The sequence below is a fragment of the Sclerotinia sclerotiorum genome, genomic scaffold (genome assembly GCF_000146945.2).
Source record: "Sclerotinia sclerotiorum 1980 UF-70 scaffold_9 genomic scaffold, whole genome shotgun sequence".
In the NCBI taxonomy this organism is placed as follows: domain Eukaryota; kingdom Fungi; phylum Ascomycota; class Leotiomycetes; order Helotiales; family Sclerotiniaceae; genus Sclerotinia; species Sclerotinia sclerotiorum.
The window spans coordinates 667,099-689,393 of record NW_001820827.1 but is presented as its reverse complement, the minus strand read 5'-3'; the positions used below and the strand labels follow the sequence as shown (position 1 = coordinate 689,393).

General features: G+C 42.5%; 9 protein-coding genes across 9 annotated transcripts; 4 read left to right on the top strand and 5 right to left on the bottom strand.

Annotated features, from left to right (window-relative positions):
* Window positions 1-1,105: 1,105 nt before the first annotated feature.
* On the top strand, window positions 1,106-5,934 carry SS1G_07198 (predicted protein; the record flags this gene model as incomplete). Its single annotated transcript, XM_001591702.1, has 3 exons — window positions 1,106-2,788; window positions 2,913-3,942; window positions 4,007-5,934. The coding sequence occupies 3 exons, from the start codon at window positions 1,106-1,108 to the stop codon at window positions 5,932-5,934; spliced, it is 4,641 nt and encodes a 1,546-aa protein (XP_001591752.1).
* A 397-nt stretch (window positions 5,935-6,331) lies between these two features.
* On the top strand, window positions 6,332-6,828 carry SS1G_07197 (predicted protein; the record flags this gene model as incomplete). Its single annotated transcript, XM_001591701.1, has 2 exons — window positions 6,332-6,464; window positions 6,803-6,828. 2 exons carry the CDS (start codon window positions 6,332-6,334, stop codon window positions 6,826-6,828), a joined length of 159 nt encoding a protein of 52 aa, XP_001591751.1.
* Window positions 6,829-7,837: 1,009 nt separating this feature from the next.
* Window positions 7,838-9,989, bottom strand: SS1G_07196 (hypothetical protein; the record flags this gene model as incomplete). Its single annotated transcript, XM_001591700.1, has 6 exons — window positions 7,838-8,431; window positions 8,484-8,810; window positions 8,861-9,084; window positions 9,278-9,495; window positions 9,551-9,767; window positions 9,818-9,989. The coding sequence occupies 6 exons, from the start codon at window positions 9,987-9,989 to the stop codon at window positions 7,838-7,840; spliced, it is 1,752 nt and encodes a 583-aa protein (XP_001591750.1).
* Window positions 9,990-10,521: 532 nt separating this feature from the next.
* Window positions 10,522-11,523, top strand: SS1G_07195 (glutathione S-transferase; the record flags this gene model as incomplete). The annotated part of the gene is made up of 3 exons (XM_001591699.1): window positions 10,522-10,887; window positions 10,946-11,111; window positions 11,246-11,523. 3 exons carry the CDS (start codon window positions 10,522-10,524, stop codon window positions 11,521-11,523), a joined length of 810 nt encoding a protein of 269 aa, XP_001591749.1.
* Window positions 11,524-12,057: 534 nt separating this feature from the next.
* Window positions 12,058-12,255, bottom strand: SS1G_07194 (predicted protein; the record flags this gene model as incomplete). The annotated part of the gene is made up of 1 exon (XM_001591698.1): window positions 12,058-12,255. The coding sequence occupies one exon, from the start codon at window positions 12,253-12,255 to the stop codon at window positions 12,058-12,060; it is 198 nt and encodes a 65-aa protein (XP_001591748.1).
* Window positions 12,256-12,941: 686 nt separating this feature from the next.
* Window positions 12,942-13,876, bottom strand: SS1G_07193 (predicted protein; the record flags this gene model as incomplete). Its single annotated transcript, XM_001591697.1, has 4 exons — window positions 12,942-13,011; window positions 13,071-13,173; window positions 13,423-13,516; window positions 13,799-13,876. 4 exons carry the CDS (start codon window positions 13,874-13,876, stop codon window positions 12,942-12,944), a joined length of 345 nt encoding a protein of 114 aa, XP_001591747.1.
* Window positions 13,877-14,491: 615 nt separating this feature from the next.
* On the top strand, window positions 14,492-14,918 carry SS1G_07192 (predicted protein; the record flags this gene model as incomplete). Its single annotated transcript, XM_001591696.1, has 2 exons — window positions 14,492-14,748; window positions 14,846-14,918. The coding sequence occupies 2 exons, from the start codon at window positions 14,492-14,494 to the stop codon at window positions 14,916-14,918; spliced, it is 330 nt and encodes a 109-aa protein (XP_001591746.1).
* A 1,990-nt stretch (window positions 14,919-16,908) lies between these two features.
* SS1G_07191 (hypothetical protein) lies at window positions 16,909-18,172 on the bottom strand (the record flags this gene model as incomplete). The annotated part of the gene is made up of 3 exons (XM_001591695.1): window positions 16,909-17,550; window positions 17,633-18,049; window positions 18,119-18,172. The coding sequence occupies 3 exons, from the start codon at window positions 18,170-18,172 to the stop codon at window positions 16,909-16,911; spliced, it is 1,113 nt and encodes a 370-aa protein (XP_001591745.1).
* A 1,940-nt stretch (window positions 18,173-20,112) lies between these two features.
* Window positions 20,113-22,068, bottom strand: SS1G_07190 (hypothetical protein; the record flags this gene model as incomplete). Its single annotated transcript, XM_001591694.1, has 1 exon — window positions 20,113-22,068. The coding sequence occupies one exon, from the start codon at window positions 22,066-22,068 to the stop codon at window positions 20,113-20,115; it is 1,956 nt and encodes a 651-aa protein (XP_001591744.1).
* Between the last annotated feature and the right edge of the window lie 227 nt (window positions 22,069-22,295).

Genomic DNA, 22,295 nt, shown 5'->3' with positions numbered 1-22,295 from the left:
ACGAGTATTCTCAGCACTATTTTATGCGTTACTGATTTTTATTTCATCACTGGATAATCAAGGGGACTTGACCCGCTCCATTATTTCATCCAAGGGAAGCCCGTTTTTATGCTGTGAGAATGCCATTACTTTCAATTTCGGGATACTTTTCTTGTAGATACTTGGGTCTTTAGATAATATAGTAAGTATACTAGAGAAAGAAGTAACCTTACACACGAGTGGTGTTAAGATCTTACATAGGTAAATGGGATTTGTATGAGCTTCTTAGGTAATGGGGCGGAGAGCTTTAATTTATAACTATTACCTACGATAAATGTTCTTAGGAGATAGGCAGAGATGTTTATGTAGCTGTGAGTGTGGTGTATATATTAAAAATCTATAGATTTTAGATTTCGAGTTTAGATCATGAGTTGTCAAGTTGACTGACTACATTGATTGATCTTGATCTTGATCCGGTTAATTAGCTACACAATTTCAAGGACAGCTAATTTATTCATATCTCTCCCTATATTACTCAGTACATAATAAATCTTACCATGACCACACACCAATAAACATCCAAACCCCATCCATCCATCCATCCATCCATCCTCCATCGCCGTTTTCATCAACCCAAACACTTCAACTATCCCCATTCCTTTCAACTCATCAAATACCCACACCATTCAAATTCCAAGAACTGTATGATTCTTTAGTAAAAAAGAAAAGCCCAATTGTATTTCTTACAGAATAATGTAATATGTGTTGAGAGTTCAAAGAGATATCAATATGACAAAGACCAACAAAGATTTGCAGAATCCTATCACATAAGTTCTACTCACTGCATAGGGTATTTCCAGTGAATGAATGAGCATGATAGACACAAAGAAAATAGTTCAATTTAATAAGTAGCTTCTATAATTTTGTTGTGAATATTGGTATTATATTCAGGACTGACTTACGAGTCACTGTCGGTATTATAGTTACTTACCTAGTTACGCGTCGATTTAAAACAAACCAACAAAACCAAATCATCACAAGAAAAGAAAAGAAAACCATTCAGAAGAATTATACATACATATACATACATATATTCAGCTTTCAAGCTGACTGACATCCTTTCAACATGGCCATGGTAGAATCGAAAACTCCCAACTATGCCTTTTGGCAAGAGGAGCAACTTCGGCGATTAGACATGGAAGATTACTGGGCACGTAGAGAACAAGAACATCTCCCACCCGTGCACACATCACAGGGACATCTCCCCTCATTAGAAATGAAAAGAGACGAATGGGCAGCACTATACCGACCCATCATGGAAGGAATCGATCGGAGTCAGGGAGTCATTGATAGAAATGGAATCGAATTCATCGGACAGCAATGTGCCAAGATGAGAGAATTACTCTTGAGGACGCATCGACAAACCCTTCAGTATCGAGCTAAAGGGCGCGTGTGGCGGGGTTTGCGCAATCGTTCTGAGCAGTATCTTTTGGAGTTTCGGAGGGCGACGCAGTATTATTTTGCGAATCAGAAGGAGGGGGGAGATCAGAAAATGGATCCGGCGATTTTTCGGACGGCTGTGGCGGATTTTCATGCTGCGCTTACGACTACTCTTAGGGTTCTTCGTGTAGCTTTGGGAGAGGAAGAGATTCAGGTGGAAGCTAATGAGGTTGATTATGATTCGGATGATGGGGAGCCTATCATTAATCTGAGGATTAATTATAGCACACCTCAGCCATTCAGTGATCTTGTTCAAGGGATCATCGAGATGAAAAATTTAGCGCAAAAGAGAGCAATGAATAAGTCTGGAGCTGTTGCTATAATTCGAGAAGAACCGATAGGAGAGAGGGGGAGACTGCTGGAGAGAGTGAAGGATCAGACGGAAGAGATTGAAAAGTTGCAGAGACAAAGGCAAGATTTAGTCAATGCACGAGGTGCCCCTCAACCTAATTCAAATTGTGCAAGAGAGAAAGCCGAAATCGATCGTTTGGATAGTGAGTTGGGCAAAGCATGGGCAAAACAAGATGAACTGAGACGACAATGTGATCAACAAACCGAATATATCGAGGCCTTATCAAGAGGCCACAGGCCCGTAGAGGCCCGAAGGGATGGAGCAGATGGTGTTCATCTCTCCAACACCATCTTTGACGAATTGTGCAAACATTTCGAAGGCTATCATGATAACGCAGAGCAATCTCTAGCCCGTGTCAAAATTCTCGAGGACAATTTGCGGAGTGTGATACTTCATCCCGAGGAAGAGCAGAGGAAAATAATGAATCAGAAGTTGCAAAATGAATTGGCCAACACCAGAACCCTTATGACTGCTAAAAATACCCTCGTTGCCGATCTACGAAAGCAATTATTTGATGCTCAGTCAGCTCACAAAATATTGCAAGAGAGTAGCGATGGGGCAAGGAAGAAACTGCAGGAAGTGACCGCTCAAAGGGATGATGCCATTAAAAAATACGAGTCGGTCATGAAGCTAGAGTCTCAGTTAAAGGATAGTGGAGCTGGCATTTCGAAGGAGGTAAGGACAAGATTAGAGGAAGAGTTGAATGTTTACGCGGCGAGGATCACGGAATATGAAAAAGATATCTATCTTGCAAAGAAGAGCGTAGGGGATCTTCAGCAACAAATTGTGGATAGAGATGGGGAAATTAGAGGCTTAAAAACCATGCTTGAGTATGATCGTGATGCAAGTAGGGATCGACAGGAAATCCAGGATCTCAGAGAGAGAATTATCAGCATGACCATTACGACATCTACTGCAAAAGCTATGAGATATGTGATCAGTGATCTGATACAACTAGTGAGCCGATAAAAAGGAGATGGATCGTCTCAGAAAAGAATTGGAAGACTACAAGGATGTGAATGTTAAAAACGCCCAAGAATTGAACGAGACAATTGCAAATTTACGAACAGAAATTGAAAAGTATCAAAACACCATCGCTACTCTACAAGCTGCGAATGATGAATTGAGAGCGCATCCTCCCGACGAGGTTGATCCAGATGGTCCTCTTGCCAAAGCCATTGACGATCTTGCGGAGCGGGACAAACGCGTCACGGAATTGGGTATTCAAATTGCCGATAGCAGTAAGAGACACGGGGAAGTAATAAAGGAGCTTCAGGCAAGACTCGAAGATGCGAGATTAAATGCTAATGGTATCTCGCCCGAAGGACTGAGAAATTTGAGGAGGAATCTGGCCGATTGTAAAAGACGGCATGAGGATGATCAAATCAAGATTACAAGTCTGGAGGGACAGCTCGATGCTTCTGATCGGCGTGGTCAGCATCAGTGGAAACAATTAGAAAGGTATAAACACATTGTCAAGACGGGTGAAGGAACTGCCGCGGGGGCAAGTAAGAAACTTGATGAACAGAGAATAGTTGAGCTTGAGATCGAGAATGAAGCATTGGAAGAAGAGTTAGATAAAGCTGAAAAGGCAAGAGAAAAGAAAGCGGCAGATGATAGAAAGGCAGCCGAAGAAGTACATGAAAAGCAATTAGAGGAAGCGGCAGCTGATCAAGCCCTTAGAGATGAAAGTGTAGCATCATTTGATTCCAATGAAGAAATCAACAAGGAGCATATAGCCAGAATCAAAGCTCAAGGAGACCTACTTAGGAAACGGGAGCAAGAACTCCGGGATCTCCAAATCCAGTTTAATGTTGCACAGCGAACTCTAGAGAGTCTCCAAAAACAACGAGAAGGGTACCAACAACTAATACGAGATCTTCGAAGAGATAATAGGGGACTTCGAGAAGCAAACCAGGATGCGAATCCCGGTGCTCCAGATGACTCCGACAAGATCACCGAGCTGGAGACCCAACTTAGTGAGCTGGAAACAGATCTCGCAACGTGTAATGAAACAGGAGCTACGCTTCAATTACAGAGAGATGCAGCCATCGCAGAGAATGAGGGAAATAAGAAGAAGATGGCTGATTTACAGACAGCACATGACGCAAGTATGTTACTCCTTTTTTACTTATTTTCTTATTATCACTATCAGTAACTAACATATAAATTTAGTGGCTGGCGAGGGTCCTAAACTAGGATTGAAACGCATCAAGACCAGAATTGCCAATCAAGCCAAAGCAACTAAGGCCAGAAATATTGCAGCTAGAGAAGCTCAAGAAGCTGCAGAAGAGGCTGCTAGGGAACAGGCTAGAAAAGATAAAGAAGATCCTGCTAGGGAGAAGGCTAGAAAAGCTAAAGAAGCTGCAGATGGGGCTTCTAGGGAGAAGACTAAAAAAGCTAAAGAAGCTGCAGATGAAGCTGCTAGGGAGAAGGCCAAAAAAGCTAAAGAAGCTGCAGATGAAGCTGCTAGGAAGAAGGCTAAAAAAGCGGCAGAAGAATCTAAGAAAAAGAAACCACCACCTGAAGATGATGAGAATGATAAGAGTGATGACGATAATGACCAAGGGGCCGCTGGAGGGGTCGCTGAAGATGACCCCGGAGAAGATGAGTCTGAAAATCAGGAAGGAGCAGGAGCAAAAACAAAACCTCCCGCCCCTGCACCGCCTAGTAAAACCCGACCGGCATCAAAAAAAAAGGCAAAAGCACCCGCTAAGGCAAAGACACCTGAACCTGATGAGACTGACTCCGATGCCGACGAATCAGCGGTAATTCCTTCCCCGACAGGTAGAGTAACTCGAGCTACAGCCAAGGCTCTAGCGTCCATGACAGTAGAAGAAAAGCTAAAACAGGCCACCGAAGAAAGGCAAAGGCTAGAAGATGAAGAGAAGGCGAGAGAGGCGATTGCTCAACAGAAGCGGGAAGAAAAGGCATTGAAAGATGCGGCAAAGCTGGCCAAGGCCGAAGCGGCAAAGGCTGAAGATGTTCTAGCAAAGAAAGCTCAGAAAGCCGCAGAAGCTGCAGCAAAGAAAGTTAAGAAGGCTGAAGAACTCGCAGCAAAGAAAGCTAAACGGGCAGCAGATCTTGCAGCAAAGAAAGCTAAGCAAAAAGGAGAAGCAGTTACAAAAAAGAAAGCTAGACAAGAAGCGGAAGGTGCGGCGGAGCAAAAAGATGAGGTGGAAGAGAGCAAAGAGGAGGGAGAGGAAGAAAAGAAAGAGGAAAAGAAAGAGGAAGAACCGCGTGCCGAACCACCTCGCAAGAAGTCAAAAGCCAACACAGGTCGAGCAGCCCCTCCAGCACCAGCACCAGAATCGCAGAAAGGAAAAGCCCCTGCCAAAGGGTCCCCAGCCCCAGCCGCAGATGCAGCTTCCCCAGCACCAGAGCCAGCGGCAGCGCCAGGAAAGAAAAGAAAAGCCAGAGGAGCCCCAGCCGCAGACGCAGCTTCCCCAGCGCCAGCGCCAGCGGCAGTGCCAGAAAAGAAAAGAAAAGCCCCTGCCAGAGCAGCCCCAGCCCCAGCCGCGGCTCCCGCACCCAAACCTGATAAGGCACCCGGCATGGACGATGCTGATGAATTTGAGGTCGAACTAGATCTAGAAGGGGAGGTTATTGAAACCGAATCCGCAAGCGCGGAATTTTCTGCCGAACCACGAAAATCTAGTTTCGCAACGGTAAGACCGGCTTCAAGACCTAGTGTCACATTTGATGAACAGCAGTATGTTAGGGAGCCAGAGGAGCAAGACGAGCCAGAGGATCAGGACGAGCTAGAGGATCAAGACGAGCCAGAGGAGCAAGAGGAGCAAGAGGAGCAAGAGGAGCAAGAGGAGCAAGAGGAGCAAGAGGAGCAAGAGGAGGAGTCGATGGCTGAGGAAGATGAGTTGGTGGCCGAAGAGGATGAGCTAGTTGTTGAGGAGGAGTTGGTACCTAAGGAAGCTGAGTTGGTAGCCGAAGAAAGTGAACTGGTTGCCGAGGATTCGGTGGCAGAGGAGAATGAGTTTGTGATGTTCGAGGATGATTTGGAGGTGACTGGAGCGAATAGGGGGGTGAAGAGAAGTTCGCAGGGTCCTGATTCTCCGTCGGATAGGTCGAAGAGAGCTAGGATTTGATTGATATGGTATTGCTTTGGTTTGATATTTAGTCTGTGTTTCATTTGTGCTTTTCAGTCTTTGATGGCGTTCTTGTAGGGATTTTTTGTGCATGTAAATTAGTAAATAGTTGGGAATGATAAAATAGTGTATACTTTCGCAATTTAAAGCACTCGCTCTTCCATAAATCTCTTCGATGATGTGCAAATAATATCTTGATTTCTTGACTACCAAACCATCCAATTTTCAAATAGAGTAACTGAGACAAAGCAGTCGTGAATATCATTCAGCACAGCTTTATTCACGTAACGGTGGTGCTTACGATGAAGGAAGAGCTGTGAACAGATGGAGATTGCTTGGTAGCTTTCTTGACATTCTTGATGAATTTCGGAAGTTTGTCACCAGCCTCTGGAACGCAATGGGTGGAATGTCATTTATGTCCGCCCCAGTACAAACAATGATGCAAGAAATCCTTACAATATCAAGGGACTTCGGATTTGATGTTTCGGCGAGACATCTTGTACAATTTGTGGAATTAAGCTGCCTGGAATGTAAGTTCCACATCAACCGATAGAAGACGTTGGGATTGAGATAAGCAGATCGAAATATTGATGATCACGTGCAATTTTCACTTTCCGACAGAAAATACATCTGTATCAACGATCCACGATCAGCGGAGATGTAGAAAATTTCAACAAGCTCAGCTTATTCCTGGAACAAGAAAGGCTCATTGACTCTCGTTCCCAAGAATTGTGTAGCGATATTATTCGCACCGTATATATTCGACTCAGATCGAGATGTGTTACCGGTGGCTTAGTCATTCTACACCACCTAGTCACAGAACTCTCAGCATCGCGTTTAAAAATTGATATTATTGTAAGAATTATAGGTAGATCAGAAGTTAAAGAGGATTAACTACACCAGCAAAACATCCTCTTCAAGCTTTCAAGGCAAACTTCGCACAACCCTTCCCCCCCCCCCACCCCCCCGAGACTTCAACACAAAATGCATCCTTCATGGGGGGAATCTCTAGATTGACTCATGGCAATCTGTAGTACCATCCCGTACACCTTCAAAAGGCAGTTTACGAGGGTCGTTATTTGAGGCACCACAATCATGAGCAGGAGGATCACTATCTGAAGCTCCGCACTCAGCCACACTGGAGAATCAGCAAAAGATATTTTCAAAAGGTGCGTAAGTAAATGAGTGAAGGGGCGGGAAGACCCGCCTCTATAGTGAAAAAATAAGAGTAAATCAAGAAATGCATCCATCTGTGTGATAAAAAAGGAAGTTTGTGAGAGATGATACGTGGATGATCATTTTTGATATAAACCGCATTGAGGAATGGCATGACCGCAGAACTCATTAACCCTAAACCGATGTTTTGCTTAATAACCTTTTGAAAGAATTATTGAGTTCGAGGAACCGCTTGAAGAATCCAAATTCACAATTCTAGAGAAACATGGTCAATGAATTCCAATGATATCACGTGCCATAGAGCACCTACCCAAAGCGATCATCTCGCGCTAACAAAATTAGATATCAACAACAGGAATGAATAGACTAAAATCACTGGAGTGACAAATGACTTCAAATGATAGACATGGCTGCATAGAAGCTGATCACACACTGTTTACAAATATCATAAAAAGAAATTTTATTTTCCTATATTTACACTAGCAGCAGAGCCCTAATCAAAAAAAATAGAAAGAAACTAGAGTAAATAAACTCGTAAAAAGGTCAGTCCAACAAGAAACACGGTCCTCGAGATACAAAGAAACCTTGTGTTTGTGAATAGTTCCTAGGTTAGTATCCTTTTGAATAGATTTCAAAAAGGGCATTTTAGTTTCTTAGTGTTGCATGCTAGCAATCAAGAAAATATCTATGACCAGCAGCTCTCATTGATTAGGTGGAAAAGACAATTTTAGTTTCCTGGAGGAGGGGGCGGTGGAGGTTGGTTGGTTGGCGGAGGTGGAGGCTGGTGAGTCGGAGGAGGTGGGGGTGGCTGGCTATCCAGAGGAGGTGGGGGAGGAAGTGAAGAGTTGCCATATTGTTGAAGAAGGGCATTGATGTTAAGACCCGGAGGTGCTCCCATCGGCAATTGCTGAGTAGGATAGCTACCATACCCAGGGGCAAAAGCGTTTTGAGCCGGATAGGCAGATGGACCAGTCGGGATAGATGATGGTTGTGATTGCTTTGCCCAGGGAGCGGATGGTGCAGCATTGTATCCATTTTGATAGCCTCCTCTATCTCTATCATCACCTCCTCTTCTAGCCCAAGGGGCAGGGCCAGAATCACGGCCGTCACGACCGTCACGACCGTCACGGGAATCACGAGTATCGCGAGCATCATTCCCTCTTTGCCATGGGGCGGGAGCATTCGATGGGCCTCGTTGCCATGGTTTGACGTCTTCCTGATCTTTTGGAGGCCCTTGATCATAACCTGAGGGGCCAGACTCAATACGCCGAGGAGCATCTGCAGTAACCGGAGCACCACCCGAGAGCTCTTGCATAAGTTGCTAGATATCTATTTAGTACTAATTCTTGAAACTGGGTAGGAATTATTGTTACCTCATATTCACGATCAACAGCATCGCCAGCACCAATACGGCCTTGGCCTGGAACAGCATTTGCACCTGGAGGACCATCGTTGCGCCAGTTTGCACCACGAGGTCTGTCCGGACAATCTCTAGCCATGTGTCCAGCGTTACCACAAACGCGACAAATGATGTTTGCAGTGAAGTTGCGTTGTTGTGGACAGTCGTATTTTCTGTGGCCGATTTCACCACAGTTCTGGCAAGCCTGATTCTCATCATCACGAAGCGTACCGTTAAGTGCGGCGAGTTCACGAAGTTGGTTACGCTTTAGCTCATTTTGACCTTCAGGGATAGAAGCGGCCTATAATATGTTAGTATGTGATGATAAAAAAATGAAGTGCGGAGGATTACCGTCTCAATGATGTTGTGAATCAATTTTTTCGCCTTCTCGACCTTTTCCTCTGTATCTGCCATGATCAAACAATGAAGATCTTCTTCCTGGTTGCTAGTATGAGCTGCATCGGATCGACCTTTTCCTTCCTTGACGGATCCTTTTCCACGGATAGCAATTTTAGCTTGAGATTCTGTCTCCATTTTCTTTAATGTATTGCCACGAGGACCGATAAGTAAACCAACTTAAGTAGAGCGCAAGCTAAGTGTTAGTATAGGATCAAAAGCTTTGAGCAAAATAGTAGTGAGTACGACAGGTTAGTGATGACGGTGCTCTGCATTTGTCTCCCAAATGCTGCATCCAATGTCACACGAGAAATGAAAACGGATGAGGGAGGGAGTATAAGGTTAGAAAGGTTAGAGGGTTAGCAATCATACTGAAGTTAATTTCTGGGTAGTCATTGACTGGCACATAGACTTTCTCTTGAGTCTTGGTGGGACGGCGATAGTCTTGTGGTGGATGATAGTTAGGAATGACTTTCATAGCCTTATCAATCAACTTGTGTCTCTCATCTTCGAGCCTCTTTCTATATCTGTATTCTCGAGTATTGACACGGCGACCAAAGTTATCGTATTGGGGAGCAGGAGAAGGTGATCTGTGAGAAATTTGATTAGTTATAGTTGAGCATTCATGGAAAGGACTTTGTTCACCTGTCGCCATCCGCTGGAACAACATCATCGATTCTCAATTTTTGAGTAATTTCGTCGATCCGGAAATGTAAGGTGTAAGCTTCGAGTTGCTCGCTGGTCATGTTCGCCATGATTGCAGTTGGAAGTCCCATGAGGCCTGCAGCCTTATTCTCGGTAGCATCACCCCAACGATTTCTCTTCTTGCGACGTCGAGATCCATCGCCTCCAACTTCTTCGGCTAAAAGATGGTAAGACTGATTGAACGCAATTGTAGTAGAGTAAACTTACTTTTCACTGTAGGGCTTCGTCCACGCTTGATACCCGAATCATGGTGATTGTTGGAAGATTGAGCTGGGCTGTAGCTTTCCTCTTGGGTAGCGCCGCCATCACCAGGAAAACGTCGTCGGTTTCCCAAGGGGATATTGTTCGATCCTGTACTTCCTTGTTGTCTCCACGCCATGATGGATGTATTGAATACCGATAATTCTTGTTTTCAATATTAATGTAGGATGCGTGAAAGATTGGCACAAAGATTGCATAGTCTGGAATCTACCGAGTTGAATAAAGCTCGACATTAGCCGGTCGAGCTAGTGTCAATCATGGTTAGTATTTTATGCACGTGATGCTTATGCATCACAAGAAGAAAATTGTAAGATAAGATACTTCTTTGACATCGCAATGGATGACAAAGATGACTGCAGGAAGATATAAATAATTCCTGCAACATAGCATCACAAAAGTCCTTGACTGCTCGTTGAACAATCATGCGTTGTTCGAATGCTGCCAAACTAGGCATTTTCCGTGAAGCCACCTTCCAAGAACTGTGGTTTTCAAGTTTCCGCTTGTAAGATAAATGGGACAAGAGGATTAATTTAGATCACATCATCATCATGAGGTGGGGTAAACTGTGATGGAAGTTACTCCGTACATTACAAATCAAAAGTTTAAACTTCTTACTTATCCCCTCCGGTTCTCACTGCAAAGTCCAATTCATGAATAATCGTCTAGTACAGTTAAATTCTCATATCACATCCAAAATGGCCTCCAAATCAGATATTCACCTCTACACTAGCCAAACTCCTAACGGGATCAAGATCTCCATCACCTTGGAAGAACTCGGGCTTTCATATGAGGTGCACAAGATTGATATATCCAAGAACACTCAGAAAGAGCCATGGTTCCTCGAGATTAACCCTAATGGACGCATTCCCGCTTTGACAGATACGTTCACGGATGGGAAGCAGATTAATTTATTCGAAAGTGGTAGCATCCAACAGTACCTTGTCGACAGATATGACACAGAGCACAAGATCTCATATCCTAGAGGGACAAGAGAGTACTATGAAGTCAACAACTGGGTAGGTCATTCGTTGCTCCTGGATCCAAATCATCGAAATCAACTAACATGATAAATAGCTCTTCTTCCTTAACGCTGGAGTGGGTCCTATGCAAGGCCAAGCCAATCACTTCAGCAAATATGCTCCTGAGAAGATTGAGTATGGTATCAATCGCTACTTAAATGAGACCAGGCGTTTGTATTCCGTCCTCAATACTCATCTCGAAAAGTCCACCTCTGGTTATTGTAAGTATAATCTTTCCATGACTCTTTTCTCAGGACCAACGCACATATGGCATGTTTTATGACTCGTTGCTTAATTCAGCTCGATGTGTTCCCATCTCATCGTTCGTGGGACGGCTACTAACAAAATATCCTAGTGGTTGGTGACAGATGTACAATCGCTGACATTGCTCACTGGGGGTGGGTAACTGCGGCGTTTTATTGTGGAGTTGACATTGAAGAATTTCCAGCTTTGAAGGCATGGGACGAGAGAATGGAGAAGAGACCAGCAGTAGAGAAAGGGCGCCACGTACCAGAACCACACAATATCGGAGCACTGAAGAAAGACCCTGAACGTGAAGCGAAGATGAAGGCTGCAGCTGAAAAGAACAGAGAATGGATACAGGCTGGCATGAAAAGTGATGCCAAGAAGTAATGCATCTGCAAAAGTCGAGTATAGCAAGAACTAAATTCAGTAAACAAATCCTCATTATCAATATATATCGGTGATCCGTTCCGATATTATCAAGATCTATTGAGCGATATGTCTGCCCCTCAGTAATAGTACTAATATGAATAGACCCAAGATTTAATCCTTCCATAAGATAGACTGCGATCTAATCACGCATGTCTAAGCTACTGACCTGTATCTCTATAGCTAGACACGCCCATCTTTCCAGGTCCAACTCCAGATTCAATTTGTATTTCACAAAGCTTTCAATGTTGTCGGCGATTTTATGCCATGCCAGACCATGTCCAGTATGTCGGATAGTTCTTGGTATATCATGGGAACACTTAGAGCATAAGCAGGTGTAAATGTTCAGGAAGGCATGAATCGTCTCATGCAGCAAAGTCTCAGGGTAGCTTCTCAAACGCTCCTGTCTGCTGGCAATATCCGTTCGTCGCCATATTTCGATGATGGCTCTGATCTCCTCCCTCATGCAAGCAAGGACAGGCATGTCAACCTTGCTCATTTCATCGTGATTGACAATATCATCATTGATATCGAGATAGGTTCTATTTCATCAAAGGCACCAGGTTCCTGTTCTCCTTCATCGTATGATTCATATCCCTCTCTGCTTTTCCACCACACATATGCTGCTGCGTATCCTGGGTCCATCCTCTTATCCGCCGGGAAGTATCTCCCATCGGACTTTACGTCGATCATGTGCGAGTGCACCATAGAAGGACATATTGTTGAATGTATCATGATATAAAGTCACAATTTCTTCAATATCATGCTTGTCGGTCTGAGTTTTGAGGTCTGATAATAAATCGGTCTTCCAGGATGTCATAACTTCGTTAACTCTCGCGTTCATTCCCGGATTCCGTAAATCTTCAACGATCACCTCCACTACCTCCGCATATGTATGACTCAAGGCAAGCCACCTTCCAGTCGATAGATCCCATAGGTCGCTCAAATTGAGCTCCCGTGTTTGTTGCCGAATCTAAGAGAGCTTATTCTCCTCGAGCAATCTTGCCTTGTTCTGCCAAGCATCACCGATGAATAGGACCAAATACTCTTTCCTGTGGTAAATCTTATGTGTATAATCGGTTTTTCCGCGAGCTAGTTCTGTCTAAATTGATGTTCTGTCATAGTGAGATTTGTATCGTGCATCCAAACTTTCCCAGTGTTGATGCTGGTGAAGTGGCGGGTCAGATTATCAAGCAATGCTATTTTTGCAGTTGATAATTTTAGAATAAGATGGGATTGGTTGCCTTGGCACAATTGTACTCCTCTTGAGTCGGTGATACTTTGCAACCGACTGCAGCATTCCATTGCGGCTAAGGAGTTTCTCGAGAGACGTGTCTCTGACGCCCCCCCTATTGCTGCGATAGCCGGAATGTGAATCTTTACACGAGGGAGGGGCCAATTCCTTTGTGATCAGATAGGACGGCGGTGCAAATAGTACGATCATCGAATCTATATTCACATTAGCTTGAGATCAGGAATATGGATATTGGTAAGACTTAAAATCATACTCAACGCCATTCATTTCTTGAATGGCCTTCTCGAGGTAGACACATGGGCAGTTAAAAAGCCTATGTGTGTAATCGGTTTGACCAGCTTTCTCTTCTTCTTGCACTAAGAACTTCGAGCTGCTTCAGGCATGGTATCTTGAAGGCAGATACCATTGACGACTGTAAATTGGAACGGTCGGCAGTATAATTGCTCATACTATTGATGTGCCTCTTGAGAAACCTGGAGTTTTTGTGTCGCATGTGTCTGAGTTGCCAAATAAAGAGATTGTCAATACTATAGATATGTAAGAAAGTGTGAAAGATATTTGACTAAGACAAAGTGTATCTCAAGAATAAAAAGAAATATACTTACAAGATGAATTAAGTTCCAATTTCTTTCGAAATTGAATGGTTGAAACAGATAAGTAGTGCAAGAATTCCCTGCCCCCTGATGAAGTTTCTGTGTGCTTAACAGAGATCTCCTCAGTACTATTGTTTCTCCGGAGAAAGTCTAATACAACATTTAAAAATCACAAACACTCAAAAAATAAATGAGATAATGTTCTATACCAGTTTTCATTGTACCATTAAATTTGAAAGAAAATATGGACGACTAACAAAGTTGCTGAAGATTCTAGGGAGTCCCAGGGAGTGCCAGATTCTCAACCGCGCCAAAATACCAACTCCTAGTGTTTTTAAAGCATAAGCGAACCCTAATTTCCATTGTTATTGCTTGGTTCCCATCTCACAGATACCTCAAATCTCGATCTGAGGTCTCCCCAGAGCATAATCATTTCCTCAAGTTCTGATCTCCTTTCCTTCTCCATCACAACCACAAAATCATGAGCAAGATACCTCACAACATATCTAATACTTCGAAGTCTTCTCAATATCAACACGTTGCTTCCACTAAGGTTCTCCCATCGATTTAAAGCTGTCGAGACTATCTTTTGCAATCTACTTTCCTCCCCTCGCCATCGAACTTCTCTCCACACTGTCAGTATAGATCCAATGTAAGTAGTTGCTCAAATCATACTCTGCCCGTCGCACTATTAGAGATCGGTCTTGGACGAAGTTCACAAATGGCTAATCGACTCCCCATCGGATAGTGTTCAATCAAGTTCCTCTCTTGAAAAAGGCTCTAGGTCTTTCAAGCGACGGGCCAAGTTGTGCAACTTCTGCGCAGGATAAACTATGTGGAGGTAAGCTAACATGAAAGCTTACGAAGCAAATATTGGCCGCTAAATTCTTAGACTAATTTCAATTTTCTCAGCAATCAGTTAATCGACACCGTGTATCACACGGGCAGAGTAATCCTACTCAGCCAGCGCACACAATCAACCAAAACTAGCAGATTGTGATACCAGTAGGTAGACTTTCTCTTTTCTGTCCAGTCGAATATCCTTCTTACCGCCTTCCAGCTATTGCCCCTTCAAGGGTCCATGTCTCGACAAGGTCCGCTCGACAGTCGAAGCAATGCCTTTATCCGACCACTTTCCAGCAACTGGGCCAGTAAATCAAATCCGTCAGCAGAGATGCTTCCAAACTTCACGCAAAGAGAGGTATCATCTGCAGACCATGACTGCCTCGCTTTTCGTCTCTCGGCGAGGGCGTCACAAAGACGCAAAACTACAGCTCTCCTAAGAAGACCACCAAAGCAAGAAAGCAAAAGCAGCCTATACCATTGCAAGTCAACGTCGTATGGATGGCATGGCTCTTCACTTTCCTGAGCCCACGATCTAGGGCATCCATATGCTTAGAAGCATAATGGTTAATACCGGCCTCACTTCCTATAGTCTCGGCACCCAATCAAAGGTTCAACCATCGGAAAGTAACAAAGTGCGAAAAAGAACGGTCTACGGGTTGTGATGAGCTCTTTCCAGTAAATGGGCCAAGTAGCATACAATAATACAGATTGGCCTCCTGTCTGGTCATCAATATGATTGTTCCTCCTCTGTTTATCAATCACCATTGCCAGTACCATCGCACCTATGGCTCGTCCACTGGGTCTCCATCAAAACCAGGTAGAAACCCTATTCAACTAATGGAAATTGTTGTGCTGGCTTTGGCATCGATGGTAGCATAGGCGGGGATGGTTTGTACGATAGTCCTCACCAGCAAAGAGTGACCGAATATTTTGCATCAGGTAAGAATACTTTTCTTCACTTCATCGTCACTAATTCCCTACCATTCCTTTCCGTTTTATATTCTTCAAGGACCATGCTCAAAGTTCACTTTCTTCCGGTCACATAAAACGTACTGACAAAAACAGGCAGGAGGACCCTACTTCTTTTGGTACATTTTATTACGGAAGACGATCTAGCTGAGATTTTTACTTTCTGGTGCCGGCGCCTTCTCGAATATAGAAACTGAGGGAGAAAGGAAAAATACAAAGGAATCGAGTCCATAAAGGCAACTCACACCACCACACTTGCAAAGAACCTCTCGCGAGGATGCCAGATTATGTTCTGGTGTTCCGGTCTGCGAGTGTCGGTCATCTAGAGAAGAAGGTCCCACAGGCTAGTAGCTCATTACAATAAAGGATCTATAGCAATAATTTAGCTCATATTCCCCTTCTCTATGCTAGATTTGTACAATTCTTTGCTTTCACTTCACAAAAATTATATTTCTAGAAGGACCCAATATCAAATATTTGCCCTCCTTTATCATCTACAATCTGTATAATATCTTGTGACAAATAGAACATAGAGCTCCTTCTCCATTGCTCTTCCTAGCGACTCAAACAAGGAAATTAATTAGGAGTATCAATATCTACGCCCTTTTAGTAGAATAGGAAAGAATAATCTTGTAAGATCATAAGGTTAATATTAACGAATAGAAGCGTTCACACTTAGCCAATCGATTCAATAATCCGAATCAGCAAATTCGGTATAAGAGTTTTCAATTCGAAAAGTTTATCCAAAGCACCGAAAATAGTTTGGATATCTTCCTAGAATCAATGATTCAAATAACCAGATATTCATTATTCAAATCATATCAACACCCTACCATCCTACCATCCTGCCATCCTAATACTCATTCAGTATTCCGAACTACCTAGTAATTAGTGAACAGGCAAACTGTGACTACCTAACTATCTAGTAGGTAATACTTTCCATGAAATAAACCAGCAATATAGCATTGATCTAAAATCTCAACAGTCCTAATATGAACGAAAACTAAACCGCACCTTCGGACACTGCTCACCACTATTGATTCTATAACATTCCTATCCCAGAGAGCTTGAACTTCTCAACTTGTTTGTATCCCGAGGGGGGCACGTACTCAGCATTACAGGACCTATCGGTCATTATTTTCAATATTTTTTTAGCAGCTAAATTGTTGGATATTTGATATGTGTGCATTTATGGCATTTATGGAATTTATTACATTTTTAATATTGATGATGTTGACACTTCTTAACTAAAGTTTTGGGGTAATAGCACACCAGCACATAGATCACCAGATTCGAGGCTTTTTAGCCTTACAAAAAACTTTAAATTTTCGGAGACTTTCTTGCCGTACTCTGATTCTACGATGTGTGGCTGGACTTTTAAGCAGTCAACGAGGTTAAGCTTAGGAACAGATGCAAAGTAGTTAGATGGTAAAACTCTTTGAATTTGAGAATAGGTGCATTAGCAAGCAAGATAGTTTAACGAAGATCAAAATAAAGGGTGAAGAGGATGCAAATACAACATTTAAATTAACCGATATTCCTGTAGGCTGCTTCACTAGTCTAACTGCTGATAATCAATAGATTAACTATGCTTCATCCTTGACCCTCAAAAAGCTGTATCCCGTCATTTCTTAGTCCAAAATACCTGGTGTTTAATAACCACACTCCAATGACGAAAAAAAATCAAGTCCATGGCATTCTCAATACCTCTCCTTCAGTCATTCCCGGTTTCCCAAACACAACTTCCGCAGATGGATTTCCAGCCCCTAGTTCCATTACTATGTTAAATAGCGTGCTATTTCTCGTCTCCTTTGGTAGACTTGGATCCTCTTGACAGCAAATCGCTTGCGGAGTATTAAATGTATCTGAGAAGATTCTTCGCCTCAACATTTCTCCAACCCCTTCTTTTATTTCCAATCCATTTTTCAAATCGCCAATTAGCTCGCTAGCCAGTAAGTTGGCCCTTTCAAGTCTCACTGGACTTCCCTCAAGCCAAAATGGCTTCGTTACCAAATCATTCTTGATGAAATGATTTGTATGGGCCACGAAACCATCATCACATGGCTCCAAAAAGCAATTTCCCGCAGGTGAAAGTTCCATACTTAACACTTTACTCTTATTGGCTATCAGGATGTGTTGACTCGATGCCACACCACCTAGTTTGTCAATCGTAGCTAGAGCATTATCTACACTGCTACTTTCTAGACAGATGCGCAGTGCAATATGGATTGGAAGCTTCGAGGTATCCGTTGGACTCGCCCTGATAGCGTTGAGACATACACCGACGCCGGCTGAGTTAAAACCAATTTTACCCACGATGCCAGCCTGTGTTGTTGGTTACTTCACCTCATCATCTAGCATGATTAAGAGATACAAAGATAGAAAGCATGAAAACATGAACCCATACCTCAGTGACCATCCAAATCTTCTCTTTCCCTATCCTTTCTATTTCAACCATCGCCAAATTCTTCATAACATTCTCAGTCCAATCCCAATTCTGAGCCAACACAACCTTCCCATCCTCTTTACCCTGCATCTTCCATCCCAAACTCGTACACCCATCAGTAAATCTCCCCAAAGCAATCTCACTCCTACAATTAAGCACTACAATATCCAAAATATCAACATCCGCACCCTCAGCAATGCCAAGCATTTCCTCATAGATATCTGGTGTTAGTTTACGGATTGTAGTTTGGAATTCGCGTGCGATTTTGGGGAGGAGTTGGGACCATGATAATGCGGATGTGGTTTGGAACATGGCATCATATATCTTCATCTGATTTTTGATCTCGGATGATAGATGTCTGCCATGTTGATGTCCTATCTAGGGTGTGTGAGATGTTGTTATTGGAAAGTGGGGCGGGTCTGGTCTGTATGGAGAAACAGGATTTACCTCTCTTGGAGTTCCGCTAAGTATAATCTTTTTCGGGGAGAAAGTGGAAGCCATTGTCATCAAAAATATGTATGTATTCAAAGTATTATGCGTCAACTTGTTTATTTCTTGAGATTTGATGTTATTGATTGATTATGTAGAGAAGGAGAGATTAGATCATTACCCCGCGGCGGAGCATAGATACCGAATAGATTCCGACTTAGCCGAATCTCTTTTCAACGTCCTGTTTATACTCGAGCGCTAGCTTTAACATAGCGTTATTTTATACATGTCCCAGTATTACTCGGACATGTGTTTTAGAACAATTTATTGCATTTTCATTGGGTGATATTTTGGAAGAGTTTCCAAGCTATTAAAAATATGATACGGATTGGAGATATCATAAGCGTTGGCCAAGTCGAATTTGTTTAGCATTGTTGATTTCGGGTGGAATGTTTAAACCATTAAGATGGTAATTGAACTACTCGAATACTAAGTATATCTTCTCAATTTTATTCGAACATGTAGGTTTATATTGCGGAACTGTCCAATTCCAACTTGAATATCTATAAGGTTAGCTAGTAATAAGTCTTCCAACATATTGATGTTCTTCATCACAGTCGTTAGCAATGCTCATCAACCTTTTCCACTTATCCATTGTTTTCGACTAATCTAATTCCCCATTCACTCCTTCACTATCACTCTCCACCTCGTCATTTTCAACCCTCCAGTCTCATCGCACGAAGTCAACATAACTACCAATAAGATCAATATTAACCCTAAAGCTCAAAACTATACTTATCGTTAAGATCTAAATACACACAAATCTATTTCCAAGTCACAACACTGCATCAAATTATACCGTCGCTAAGGGTATAACCTAAAGTGTATGGACAAATAACTAGAACTCATAGTTCATACATACTTATACTACATCAGTACCTGCCTAGTAGTGATATTTGACTCCCAAAATCAGATCCACAACCAAATCTAACCAAACCATACCATCACACAATAATCATCATCAAAAGCCCATGCGACTGTGCAGTAGCTATATTTTATTTCATTGTCCAAACATATATACTTCTCATACCAAAAACACATTTACAACCACACTCCACCACCATTCATTCATCTACTTATAACCCCATCATCACTCAGACTATAAAACAACTTTCCAAACAAATAAAATAAAATAATAATTTAAGATTATCAAATAAAAATAGTAGTAATAAGTAATAACAAATCCCAAACATACCTAAGATCTTACAATTATCAGTACTGAAATCTAATCATATCCCACATCATACCCATCATTCTCATTCTCATTCTCATTCTCATTCTTATACCAAAATGACTGTACTTAATTGTAGTCTTAATACCTAGTAATAGTAATATCCTCGAATTCGCATCTCATGATTTTTCTACTCTGAATCTATTTCCAGAACCATTCAATAATTATAAATACCTCACATGCTCATTTCCTCGACTCCCAAGTGCGTTTGTAAGACGCATATTATCAGTCTCCACTTAGCTCTGAAGAGAAGAAATGTGCTTATGTAAATAAATAAATAATTACGACTTCTTTTCCTTTTTCCTTGTACTCTTCTTTTTCTTTCTTTTGCTCGTATTTGAATCCTGATTCGAATCCTAATTCATACCTTTTATCTTTTGCATATTAATTAGCACTAACTTTTCACTCTAATTTACCCTTTAAACTCTCACCTCTCAATCCCTCAATTCCTCCAAATGCACCAAAAACACAAATCAAACCCCAATCAAACAACCCAACAACAAAACCAATCTCTCAAACCATACACAAACTATATTTGAAAAAACCTTCGAGGTAAAAACCGCATATAATTCCCTCTAACTTTATCCCAACTTTCTTTATCTTTACACATAAAATAAAAATAAAAAGTAAAATTTTACCCAGCCAAAGCAGCTATCCAAATCCTCGTTTATTCAACTACCTACCTACCGGTTACCAACCGGCTATGTCTAAATTCTAATTCTCAGATACCATTTGGCAGTGAATTATCTTTCTCCTGCGATGTCGTTTCCCCATCTACATATCCATTTACTATACGTTCTCCAGCCGTCTCTGCACCAGTAGGAGTAATTGAATCCTCATCTAAATCCGCGTATCCATTAACCCTTTCCCCCTCTTCATCACCAATTTCCCCCGCCTCTCTCCTACATCTCTCACACATACACCAACCACCCAGACTCCCCTCCGCCCATTCCCTCCTCTCCTTAACCGGTAATTCAATATCGCAATAATGATTCCAAATCTCTTCTCCCTTTTTTACACCTCCTTTCCCACTGATCCTTTTCTCTCTACACCACAATTTCATTCTTCCTCCCCATTCCCACTGTACATTTGGATCACAATTATGATTTGCCAAACACCACATTGAATGGACAGCCGCCACTTCGGGCATCCCTGTCGTTGTATTAACTCTCGCCGATGCCGTACCACGGAATTTACTATAGAGAGTATTCAGGATCCAGAGATCATATGAAGCGAGCTCGGCAAAAATATCTATGTCCATTTTTTCGAGGATATGAAGAGGTGTGGAGATATTGCTTGAGAAAGAAAACGGGAGAGTCCAAACTGGTGGAGGTTCTGATCTTGAGGAAATAGGGACTGCATTCGAAGCCGAATCGAGAAAATCACCCCAGATGAATTTTACTTCTTTGAGGTCGAGAGGATGTACTTCTTGAGTTGCTGACATGGCCAATGCACGAGCGAGAAGTAAAAGATAGAGAGCATTAGGAGATTCTTTAGGATCTGGATCTTTGGAGATGTTGTCGACGTCTTTTTCGCATATGGCGGGGTGATAGGTTTCTAATGCGAGATTGAGACAGGTCTCGTTGCAGAACATGATGTCATAGCAATCAGGACATCCTACTACCGTGCTACTTTTACCCAACGGTGGTAAAGGTGTACTGCAAGCATCGCAAAGTGCATCCTTCAGACGATTATTAACAGTCAAAACGGAAACTTCTTCCAGAACCGTTTCGCCAGGGTGAATATCATCTGTTGCGAAAAGTCCCAATTGCTTGTTCGTTGGTATAGTACCATCCTCATCCTGAACAATAGCAGCTTCGACAAGTGTAGGTAATTCGACGGCCCTAACCTCCACTTTCGAAGATATAGCTTGTAATTCCTGATTTAAAAAGTCGAGAGATTCTTTCGAGAAACGATTCGGTTCGTGGTTATTCCAAGGATATATTTCGCGTCGTACCAACCCCTGATCGGGTAACTCAGAAATATCCACCTTATCAGTCTTTAACCTCCTCTTCGCCATATTGAAAATATAATCCTTCACTTGATTCAATTCCTCATCATCCGGCGCAACCTTTAATCCTCTGCTGCAAAAATCATAAGCACTCTTCAAGCAACCGCATAATAGAAGACTCAAAGAGAGATTTTGATAACATCGCAAAGCAGCCTTATCTGCAATTCGCATATAAACTTCTTCATCCACGCGATCAACATCCACCTTTTGAATTCCCTTGCCCTCAATGGTATCATCGCTTGCATCTAAGGATCGCTGAACATGTCTCTTTAAAATATCGTCCGAAAAGCCTTCCGCGAGTCGAGATTTAAACGCCTCCAGAGCCTGTTCATGATATTCAAAACTCTCATCCTTCAATTCATCGCATAACAACAGAGCGCGATAACTATCACCCGCGGCCAGATCGGGATATCCCAAATCGCTATAGACACCGGCTCGTTCGAGGTAAAGGAGTAAATCGTAAGGGTCCTCCTCCAATCTCTCAGTTAGCTCATGTCGTCTCCCCACAAAGATGGAGGTATCATCCTCCAAGTCGCTGTCTCTATCCATGGTGCTTTGAACATGATCCTTTGGATGAAAGAAGTATGCGAGTGGTGTATCCAAGTTAAAAGGTCGCACCAAGGAACTTTTTTTCTTACTATATTGCGGTGCGGGAGAAGGAGACATGGTGGGGGTGTTTGCATAGGGATTTCGGATTTTCAGGGATTTTGCATAGGTACGAGAATGAGAGTAGGGGTCCTACAGGGAAGGAGATTAGCCCTGTTGCCCCTCCTAAATTATTAGTGGCATTACCGAAATAAGGGTTTTATTCAAATGTTACCCAAAAATTCCGGAGTTTTTGCTCCGGTGAATATTATCCAATTATAAATTGAGATATTTGACAAAAACAGTCT